The sequence below is a fragment of the Palaemon carinicauda genome, chromosome 35, assembly GCF_036898095.1.
Source record: "Palaemon carinicauda isolate YSFRI2023 chromosome 35, ASM3689809v2, whole genome shotgun sequence".
Lineage (NCBI taxonomy): Eukaryota > Metazoa > Arthropoda > Malacostraca > Decapoda > Palaemonidae > Palaemon > Palaemon carinicauda.
In genome coordinates, this window is record NC_090759.1 from 61,479,958 (window position 1) to 61,492,457 (window position 12,500).

General features: G+C 39.5%; 1 protein-coding gene across 2 annotated transcripts in view; it reads left to right on the forward strand.

Moving 5' to 3' along the window:
* Nucleotides 1–12,500, forward strand: part of LOC137627512 (melanopsin-like) — a 248,043-nt gene that overhangs the window by 169,863 nt on the left and 65,680 nt on the right. For both annotated transcript variants that reach the window (XM_068358601.1, XM_068358602.1), the window contains one exon: nucleotides 11,483–11,611. In XM_068358601.1, the coding sequence (XP_068214702.1) occupies nucleotides 11,483–11,611 (129 nt within the window). The remainder of the gene's footprint in view (nucleotides 1–11,482; nucleotides 11,612–12,500) is intronic.

A 12,500-nucleotide genomic window follows, 5' to 3' on the forward strand; every position in this document is an offset into this window, starting at 1 on the left:
CGGTGCAAATATGACTCGCTAAAAGAAATGGACTCTAGTTAATGAAGATCGGTTACAAACAGTAAATCGAATCCATACATATAGTAATAACGTTTTCAAGTACCACAACTGCAAAACATAACAGAAGTTTTCCTAGCACGAGACCATATCCATCTAACAAATGTAACACACACACACACGTACACACACACAAGAAAACAAGAAATTGATGTCTAGAAACAAGCTATAAAAATGTTATATGGTATCTGCGTCGAATTGAATGTTTGATTTGATGACTGAACTAGCTAAAAAACTTTTCAAGAGAGGAGGCGGAATGATCGTAGTTTTCCTTTCGAAAATGGAAGTATATTAATTTTTTCCATACACGCTTTCCATGAGAGTCTTTATAGATCACAGGCATTGGTCAGACTCAACATAAAGCAAGAGTAGAGTGATGAGTGTTACTGAAGATAGATGATAAGTAGAGATGCTGTAATGACTGAACACGTCAACACATGTACAAAACTAAAGTGGAATTATCAATAAGGATAAAAGAACCAAAATATGAAAATACTGCAAAGAACACAGACTCCCAACTAACAAAAGCAAGAAATACAGTAACCAACAAGACCAGGAGAGTACCAGGATTTAGGTTACATTCTAAAAAAGAAAATAGATAAAATTGATGTTAATTATACGCAACATTTAGGCTCCTTTGTTGAGTGTCAAAATAATATTTCACTAATTTAAAGACTCACCGTTTGGAAAATCATCTTCTAAGATTTTCCTCAGCTCAGCCTTTACACAATAGTTAATATTAATATTTCTGCCAGCGTATCTCTAAGTTCCAAGACTAACAAGGACGTTGGGTACAGCACTGAAGCACTGAAAGCCTGAGTGATGTACCACTATTATGTATGCACTGTTAAAAATTTGCATTAAGAACGGTAAATGCCTGGCAACATTCTTTCCACGATTTTACCGTTTTAAAAACGGATATATTGAGGCAATGGAGTGATATCACGGTCAACAACCAGTAAAAGCTAACAACAAAGTATAGTAAAATTGTGGTCGCCTATATTTTACTGAAATACGGCTGGAAACAGTACATTTTTAGGGAGAATTTCTGATTAGAATTACGGTTTTTTTGTGTGTGTGTGTGTGTGTGCCTAAAGAAGGCTGACCCTGTGTTGAAGGACGGCACGCAGAATATTGTTTATTGATTTACCCAACTTTCTATTAATAAGAAATTATTGCCATTATTTTCGTAAAAACTACCTTTAATGAAAGAGTTGTCTTTTGTTGTGCAAAATACTCCATCTTTATCATCCTCTGTGGATGTTGACCCGCAGTGATTTAACATTGATTACGAGAGATTTTCGAAAATGGTAACACAACAACGCCCTGATTTACAACAAATATTCCCGAGTGGCATGTGACGGCGCCGAGTAAGGCTGTGAACTCAAAGGTAGGTTGGAAACGACTGAGTTATATTATTGTAGAACATTCTCCTTATATACAAAACCTCAAGGCAACAGGACATAACAAGTTCAGAAGACAGACAATATTACAGAGGAAAAACCAGACATGAATTTTCATGTTCGTTTTAGTGCGAGGGAAGAGCGAAGATACAAGCATAATATATACAAAAGGAATTATGTACAATTGTGTGAAACACGGTTGATACATGGCTCCCCCCCTAAAAATGACATACTGTACATGTTAAATAGGGCGCCCTGATCTAGAGAGGCGAACTGTAGGCGGGTCATCTGGCAGAAGATAAGCAGGTTTTAGACGATCAATGGAGACCCAGTCTTCTTTGCCCCGAATGTTTAGGAGGAATGCTTTCGGACTGCGTCGGATCACAAGGAAAGGGCCCGTGTAAGGGGGCGTTAGTGGTGGATTGCTGGTGTCGTTGCGCAGGAAGACGTGCGTTGCAGAGTGCAAGTCCGTTGGTATGTGATGCTTCGCTGGGTGCTTGTAAGTCTGGCGGCACGGAGTAAATTTTCCCATGACGTGACGTATGCGCTGGAGATCGTCGGAGGAGGTTGTAGAAGGAAAAAATTCGGCAGGGACGACCAACGGATCGCCATACACCATTTCAGCTGCCGAGACGTCGAGGGCGTCTTTAGGAGTGGTCCTTAGTCCAAGGAGGACCCAGGGAAGCTGAGAAAACCAGTTGCAATCCTTGCAGCGGGACATCAAAGCTGCTTTGAGGGTGCGATGAAAACGTTCAACCATTCCATTGGCAGCGGGGTTGTAGGCCGTTGTCTGATGTAGGGTGATGCCCAGGAGATTCGCTAATGACGTCCACAATTGAGAGGTGAAGGTGGTTCCCCTGTCAGAAGTAATATGCTCAGGGATACCGAATCTTGAAATCCATCCAGAGAGTAAGGCAGATGTACATGAGGCGGACGTTGCAGTTTCCATGGGAATGGCTTCAGGCCAACGAGTGGAGCGGTCGATGACGGTAAACAGGTAACGATGTCCTTGTGATGTGGGTAGGGGGCCTACAACGTCGACGTGAATGTGTGCGAAACGACGCTGAGGTTGAGGAAAGGTGCAAACTCCTGAATCCGTGTCGATGTACTTTGGAAGTTTGGCAAGAAGTACAGGCGCAGACCCAATCCTTAGCATCCTTAGAAATGCCGTGCCAAATGAAATTTGCCTTCAGCAGCTGTGCAGTAGAACGGCACGAGGGATGTGAAAGGCCGTGGATGAAATCAAACACCTGTCGGCGCATGGGAGCAGGAATCCAAGGTCGCGGTCTACCAGTACTGACTTCACAGAGGAGGGTGGTGTTGGAGTCTTCGAGGGGAAAATCTTCCCAACGGAGGGACGTGCAGGATGTCCTACAAGCTTGATACTCTGGATCCTGTCGTTGGGCTTCAGCCAGGCCGTTGTAATCCAATCCCAGTTGAACGGCAGCCAACGTGTTTCCTGACAGGGCATCGGCAACGGGATTCATTTTCCCAGGGACGTATTGGAGGGTGCAATTGTATTCAGCCACGGCGGAGAGATCTCGGCGTTGACGGGCGGACCAGGCGTCAGACTGTCGAGTGAAGGCGTGCACCAGAGGCATGTGATCTGTGCGAATGACGAAGGACGTACCTTCTAAGAAATGGTGAAAGTGACGGACAGCCAAGTGCACCGCCAGCAATTCTCGATCGAAGGTAGAATAACCCGATTCTGCCTTGGACAGTTTTCTGCTGAAGAAGGCCAATGGGCGGGGCGAGCCTTTGACCACCTGCTCGAGTACTGCACCAATAGCGACGTCGCTGGCATCGGTGGAGAGAAGGAGAGGGGCGTGTGGGATAGGAAAAGTGAGAGCCGCAGCAGTTGATAGGGCCTTCTTTGCATTGCAGAAGGCTGCTTCTTGAAGGGGACCCCACTTCAGGTCCTTTGGCTTGCCCTTGAGGGAGGCGTAGAGGGGAGCAAGAGTGGCGGCAATGGCTGGCAGAAAACGGTGATAATAGTTGATCATGCCCAAGAATTCCTGCAGAGCTTTGACGGTCGAGGGCGCGGGGAAATTCTGAATGGCTGCTACCTTCTCAGGGAGGGGATGGACTCCTTCAGGAGTGATACGGTGCCCTAAGAACGACACTTCGTTGGCGCCAAAGGTACACTTGTCGTACCGGACTACAAGGCCGTTTTGTTGCAGGCGGTCGAGCACGATGCGCAGGTGACGGAGGTGTTCCTCTTTTGAGGAGGAGAACACAAGTATGTCGTCCACATAACATACACAGAAAGGGAGGTCCCCTAAGATGCCATCCATGAGACGTTGAAACGTTGCCCCAGCATTACGAAGGCCAAAACAGGAGTAATTGAAGGTATATGTGCCAAACGGAGTGGTGATGGCGGTCTTGGGGATGTCTTCTGGGTTCATAGGCACCTGATAATACCCCTTCAGGAGGTCGAGCGTAGAGAAAACCTTCGCTTTGTGCAGGTAGGAGGTTACATCGGCAGTTACATCGGCAATGTTTGGGAGGGGGTAGTGATCCGGTTCTGTTTGCATGTTCAGGCGCCTGTAATCCCCGCACGGACGGAGAGAGCCGTCTTTCTTCAGAACGATGTGTAAGGGTGACGACCATGGGCTGGAGGCCTTCTGGCAAAGGCCCATTTTCTCCATTTCGGCGAACGTCTGTTTGGCGGCTGCCAATCGTTCCGGTGCCAGACGTCTGAATTTTGCGAAGACTGGGGGTCCCGTCGTCTTGATATGGTGATAAATACCGTGCTTGGCAGGAACCGTGGGCGTTTGGCGAAGTTTTGGACGGAAAACTTCCGGGTACGACGTGAGGAGGTGGGCGTAGGCATCCGTGGGTGCGCTGATGTGGAGAGCGAGGTTAGAGGGGGCGGGTTGAAGAGGTGTCGACAAGTACGAGTCTGCGTTGACCAATCGTCGGTGGGCGACATCGACCAGAAGGTGGAAATGAGAGAGGAAATCCGCACCAAGGATTGGCATTGTGACGTCAGAAACGAGAAACTTCCAATTGAATTTACCGTTTCCGAACGATAATGTGAGGTTCTCGTAACCGTAGGTGGGTATCGCAGATCCGTTGGCAGCTACCAAGCAGACGTCGGCAGATGTAGACAGACTACATTGTGCCTTGAAGAGTTTCCTTGGCAAAAGAGACGACAAGCACCCGTGTCTACCAAAAATCGCACGCCCGTTCCTGCATCCTGTAAAAAGAAAAGATTAGAAACATGGGAGGCCACCGCCACAAGCGATGGCCTACTTACACGTTTTTTGGCCACTGACAATCTTTGGCCCATTTCTTCGCGGTTGCCCCAAATCTGAAGTGGTAGTAGCAAAACTGCGGCGGATGGGAGGTAGTAAGTGGCTGTAGAAGTCGTTCGTTGGGGCGCGAGCGATTGGTGGGTGGTGGGCGGCTTTGTCGCCGCTTCGGCACGTCACGGGGTAGGCGTGTATGTCCTACGGCATTCATGTCAGCTTCGGTTGACGTTGAATAGGCATCCTCGTCGTCAGGGGTGGAGGCGTTGATGGAGGTCTTGAAGTGGCTGTCCATAAGGGCGTCGGCTTTGGTCATCAAGTCCTTTATGGGTAAACTATCGACATCGGGTATGGCAGCGCATACAGGTTCAGGTAAACGGCGTATCCAAAGGGCACGCAGTAGGTTCACCTCACGAGGAGAGTCGTCTGCGGCAGGTTGAAGGCGAGGGATACTGGTCATTTCCCTGAGGGCAAGCAAAGCCCTTTGGTCCCCCAACGGTTGTTGCGAGGGCTGAAAAAGCTTTGCTATACGGGCGGCTGGCGACGGCGAGTACTGCTGCAGAAGGTATGTTTTGAGGGCGTCATACGCTATTGGGGTGTCTCCTTGTTCACAAAGCCAGTCAGATATTTCTGGGAAGGTGTCCTCGGGTATCGCCGCGAGAATATAATCCGCTTTGGTGGTTGAGCTAGTCACGCCCCTGATACGAAAGTGGACTTCAGCGCGTTGAAACCAAGCAAACGCTTCTCTGCTGGCGAACGGTGAAAGTTTCAATGGGGCGGCCGCGACGCCAACTGCTGTAGTAGAGTCCGTCTCCGTCATAGTACCAACGATGGAGGGGCGAGGGAGGTGGGGGTGGAAGGCAGTGGGAGCGAGTCGACTTCCGGGGTCACCAATGTGACGGCGCCGAGTAAGGCTGTGAACTCAAAGGCAGGTTGGAAACGACTGAGTTATATTATTGTAGAACATTCTCCTTATATACAAAACCCCAAGGCAACAGGACATAAGTTCACAAGACAGACAAAATTACAGAGGAAAAACCAGACATGAATTTTCATGTTCGTTTTAGTGCGAGGGAAGAGCGAAGAGCGAAGATACAAGCATAATATATACAAAAGGAATTATGTACAATTGTGTGAAACACGGTTGGTACAGGCAGCAATTTATAAGTTAGATAGATTGCCATGATCATCATCAGCCGTTACTAGTCCACTGCAGAACAAAGGCCTCGGACATATCTATCCACTTGCGTCGGATTATGGTCTTTGTATGCCAGTCCACAATTGCAAACTTTCTTATTTTACATTTATATATATATATATATATATATATATATATATATATATATATATATATATACATATATATATAAATACTGTATATATATATATATACACACACACACATATATATATATATATATATATATATATATATACATATATATATATACTGTATATATATACACACATATATATACATATATCTATATGTACATATATATATATATATATATATATATATATATATATATATATATATACAAATATATATATATACACACACATATATATATATATATATATATATATATATATATATATATATATATAAAATGGCACCGTAACTGGTAGTGACACAAACACGAAATCTCTCTCTCTCTCTCTCTCTCTCTCTCTCTCTCTCTCTCTCTCTCTCTCTCTCTCGCTTAATCCAATCAGCCAGTTATTGTCTACCACTCAGACAACTCAAAGAATGTCATCATCCCAAAAAGAAAATTTGTTTCGAGAAAGTTGTCGAAATTAGATAATACAATTACCCGAAAGTCTCTTCCTCGCTTGATACTTGACAAACCAGATTCAGCTTTGTCGACCAAAGTTCTATTTTGAGTAACAAGGAAACGAAAATAACTGTCTCATCAAGTTTCTCCTCCTCGTCGCCTGGATGAAGAGGGGGAGAATGACCTTTTATGAGGTAATTTTTACCAAAGTTACGAGTACAGTTAGACGCAGGAGTCTCTGGTACACCCTCTCTCCATGGAGACATTAAACGGAGCCTCTCTCCGAAGAGATGCACCCTGCCACAACCTTGCTTCAAGGCGAGCAACTAAACAGATAGGAAGAGATGGCAGAGGAGGTGGGCGGGGTTAAACACAGAACTCGCGGTACAATAAGGATGTGGCTGGATGCACTTCTTCAAAGTGAGGTGTACCAGAAATTCATGTGTCCAACTGTACAAGGGTTCTAAAGCCAGATTGACCGAGAGGAAATTATAATGTAGACTCCGAATATTGGAAAATGAAAAGCCTATGAAAGGATTTAATTCGTATCATGATAAAAAAGTTAATAAGATTTAATGCAAGTTGATACGAAAGTAAGGAAGAAAATTTGATGAATATTTAACTTCATCACAGAACTAAACATGAAACTTTTTGAACTTGTAAGAATTCTTGATGAAAACAAATACGAACCCTGATCAATAACTAATTAAATCTGAAGAAAATTACATCATTAAACGTATTGCTAGACGAAAACATGTTCGATACACAGCTACTCCCTTAATTAGATCAGCGATAGCAGGATTAACCAATGCTAAAAAAACTAATTCTGAGTTTAAAAAAAAAACATGATAATTAGGAATAAGTAATCTCTCTCTCTCTCTCTCTCTCTCTCTCTCTCTCTCTCTCTCTCTCTCTCTCTCTCTCTCTCTCTCTCTCAACACCATTTTCCATACTCATATAAATCTCTGAATTAGCTATTCTCTATCTTCAGGGTCATGGGTAGAAAAAAATCCTTCTTTATTTCATATATATATATATATATATATATATATATATATATATACATATATATACATATATATATACATATATATACACCACTAATGCATGCTACCCGTCAAAATGATCTAAATATTTAGATAGGTACGCACTCGCACAAGCACACACACAGATTCAACCCTTCCTATCCCTTACTCCTTTCCTAATTACAACTCGCTGGTTGGCTATTTGTGGGAGTGTGTGTTTACCTCTCGGGGTAACCCCCTCTCACTAGGGTATGGCTAATCTATCTCCCCCACGAGCGTGACAGAAAAGATATTATATATCCAACACATATATATATATATATATATATATATATATATATATATATATTTATATATATATATATATATATATATATATATATTTATATATATATATATATATATATATATATATATATATTATCATTAATATATTTAATATTATCATTATCAATAATAATATTAGTAATATTATCAATATCAATATCATCAATAATATCAATATTATTATCATTATTATTATTATTATTATTATTATTATTATTATTATTATTAGTAGTAGTAGTAGTAGTAGTAGTAGTAGTAGTAGTAGTAGTAGCAGCTAAGCTACAACAATAAATGGAAAAGGAGGATGCCATCATAGTTTACTTTTCCTTCAATAAAGTTTTGTTCAAAGTCTGAATTTCCCGGTACGTAAAAAGGTTGAAAAATCTTTTTAACATTTTGCTAGAAATTCTACAGAACTCCATTAGCTATCGCATTAACTTCGATAGAATAAAGTGCTTCTTTCAGAATCAATCAGAATTCGACAGCATAACAACAAAATTTTTATTTGTTATTCCACGAATCATCTTAAAAAAGTGTTTTTCCAAAAGGCAACTCTTGGAAGTAATGTTGACTCTGCTCTTTTTATTTATCTTTATGTTTGTTTACAGAATACAAGTTTTTAAATCGTTCTTATGTCGACACGGTTGAAAAAAAAATGTTGCTGGTAACTATAAATAATGTGTTATTGTAAGTTCTTCTGTTTGTTTTCTAGATTGTATGTTTATCATGAGCTATGTTGTTGTTAGTAACTGTAAGAATGTTGTTTGTATTGTATTTTGAAATGGGGCAGGTCTTAGAATATCTTAGATTATACAGTACAGCGGGCCGAGGGCTAAAACTTTAGAGAAGTGGAAAAGGTATTTCCTCATTTCATTATAAGGAAAGGCCAAAATTAATAATAATAATAATAATAATAATAATAATAATAATAATAATAATAATAAAATAATAACAAAAATAATAATCATAATAATAATAATAATAATAATAATAACAATAATAATAATCATTATCGTTATTATTATAATTATCATTATTGTAAATCACCCATAATAAAGGGAGTCTAAACAAGGTAAAGCCAACCCTCATTAATAAATATATAAAAATCTATCAAAAATGTGAAGTTACAGAGACAAGAATTCCAAAACCTGCTCGATTCTCCTTCTCAGTCCGACTTAAAACGCTAAAACTACAAACAAAGTAAAACACACTTTTCTCGTCCCGTTCAGATATGGTCGCATACAATAACCCATATTACAGGCGCTGAACCTGTCTATCCTGTATATCTTCAGAGCGAACAGGATGCAAAACTATCACTTGTCAATTAGTGGAAAACGGATTTTTTTTAATTACCAAATAAAAAAAAACAGACAATAGTTATTTTATTTTCATATTTTAATAGTTGACCAATACTTGAATGTCAAAATGATAGATTTCAAAAATTTATATTTCCGTTTTACTATAATTATTATTACTTGGTAAGCAACAACCCTAGTTGGAAAAGCAGGATGCTATAAGACAATCGGCCCCAACAGGGAAAATAGCTAAGCGAGGAAAGGAAACAAGGGAAAATAGCCCAGCGAGGAAAGGAAACGAGGAAAAATAAAATATTCTAAGAACATTAACAACATTATAAGTGGGATTAATTGTGGAAAACGCATTTTTTGTCTGATTACCAAAACAATGTAAAGAGACAATAGTTATTTTACTTTCTTATTTTGATAGTTTACTACATTGCAGGCGCTGAACCTGTCGATCTTGTGTATCTTCAGAGCGAACAGGAGGCTGTGATTTGTCTTGTGGAAACGATAATATCGCCATAATCTTCCGGAAAAAAACCACACCTGTAAACACTTTGCTGATGTTTCGCATTAAGTTTTCTTAATTTTACTTCGTTATTAGCTCTGAAGCTTTTATTTGGCTTGAAAAAGAAGAATAATGTAGGGTCTTGAAAGCTATACTGGCATTTTCACGAGTTTATACAGTCTTACATAAATACGAATGTCGATTCGTTTTTCCAACGGTAATAATAATCATAATAGCAATCAGAGATGAAAAAAAAGAGTTCAGTCCATTGTAAAGGCTCTGACTTGCAACAACCACCAATCGTCATTGAAACTAACATTGAGAACTTGATATGATTAACAATGGATTACAGATGAATTAAGAAAAACAATAGATAAAAGCATTTCAGGTGAAGCCGCTCCAAACCACAGGTTTTGCAGTCGATCACTTAACAATAAAAGTAGGCTAATGCTGTACCACAGTTGAAAATTGAATCCAATTAACAGACTTAGTTTTGAATGAAATGTGTAACAGAAAGATATCTAAATTAATCCATTGTCTTCTATAAAACGGCTGGATGTTTACGTCAACAGATACCACCTAAAACATTGTACCCTGCTATATGGTTTCCAGGCTATGGATATTAAGATCAGTTTGACCTCAAGGACTTCACTCGAAATTTCAATTTATCCAACACTTAGACCAGCTCTTGAAAGGTTTAAAGGCCGCTCATGAAAGGTAGAGGCAAGGGACAGTGACATTGCCCTATCACGCAAGACAATGCCCTAGAGACTGACCATATAAACATATGATCAGGAACCAAGCCCCCTCTCCACCCAAGCTAGGACCAAGGAGGGCCAGGCAATGGCTGCTGAAGACTAAGCAGATAGACCTATAGGCTCCACAAAAACCACCATCCTTAGCTAACAACGATGGAGGTTGCAGTGGCCAAACGAACTAACGAGTCTCAGCAGGACTCGAACCCCAGTATGGCGATCACCAGGCAAAGACGTTATTAGCAGGCCACTACAACCCAATATCATCGATGGGATATACTGTTCTCACTCTTCTATACTTGGTACACTGTAGATGGCGCTGTTCACCTTAAAGTTAGCTTAAATTTTACCTTCTTTTAAAGGCAAATCCTTAGTGCAACCCTTGAGAGAGTATGGAAGTGGAACGTCCAAAAATATATTTCGTTTGTTCCTATAAGTTAACAACAAAAAGATATAAAAGGGATGTTGAAGGTCACTGGATTTTATGGATTAAAAAGAAACAGGAAAACATACTTATGTATGTAGGTATATTTAAGTAAACGATAGCATAATGGAGATGTAATTGTGTATACATGAACACACACTCATATATATATATATATATATATATATACATATATACAGTATATATATATGTATGTATGTATTTATATATATATATATATATATATACACATATATATATATATATACAGTATATATACATATATACTGTATATATATATATATATATATATATATATATATATATATATATATATATATATATATATATATATGTATATATATATATATATATATATATATATATATATATATAAATACATACATATATATATGTGTATATATATATATATATATATATATATATATATATATATATATATATATGTGTGTGTGTGTGTGTGTGTGTGTGAGCGCGTGCATGTGTGCGTGTGATATGACTGGGAAATACCTACTATTATTATACGATCAGTAATGAATTTGTTGATATTGTCATAGTTATTATTGCCATTATAGTTATCAATAAAGGTCACTGGAATTCACTCTTATTACCAATACGATTTTCCTCCCTCTCAGGTCCACTCTTCCACTGGGGTCGGTACGAAACTTTCGAGTTCGGTTGTACTCTGGCCTTTTCCGACCCAACCCGAAGTGGAAGGTCGTTCGTCACCTGCGCCTTCATCTTCGTCCTGGTTCTGCCTTTAGGTGAGTAACGAACGAGAAACAACTCTATGAAAATCAAAGGTACTTCTACTACTGCTAACTGCTTCCCTGAATTAGTGGCCTTTGGGGATCGAAGTGAAACTACCTGACACACTCAGAAAATTCGCACGGTCCGATTCATGTTCCAGATATAAACAAGAATTTTCTTACAGAAAAGTTCCACCAGAATTTTCTTACAGAAAAGTTCCACCAGAATTTTCTTACAGAAAAGTTCCACCAGAATTTTCTTACAGAAAAGTTCCACCAGAATTTTCTTACAGAAAATTTCCACCAGAATTTTCTTACAGAAAAGTTCCACCAGAATTTTCTTAGAGAAAAGTTCCACCAGAATTTTCTTACAGAAAAGTTCCACCAGAATTTTCTTACAGAAAAGTTCCACCAGAATTTTCTTACAGAAAAGTTCCACCAGAATTTTCTTACAGAAAAGTTCCACCAGAATTTTCTTACAGAAAAGTTCCACAGAATTTTCTTACAGAAAAGTTCCACAGAATTTTCTTACAGAAAAGTTCCACAGAATTTTCTTACAGAAAAGTTCCAACAAAATTTTCTTACAGAAAAACTCCACCAGAATTTTCTCACTGAGAAATTTCCAAACATATTTTGCTTGCGTGATCAAGCATCGGTGGGGCTAGACCATCCCCGTTCACCTCCTAGCAAATACAGGGTGTGTAAAGCAACTACTGAACTTAAAATGGTAAACAATAACAGGAATGACACTTCGAAAAGAAAAGAAAAATGTGTAAAAACAGTCGATAAAGACAAATGAAAAGAAACTCTTATTGATAATCAAGATAGTTTCGCTGGCTATAAATAATGAATAAAAAAATATAGATAAAACAAAAGTTCAATCACCAAGAAAAGGTAACTTAAC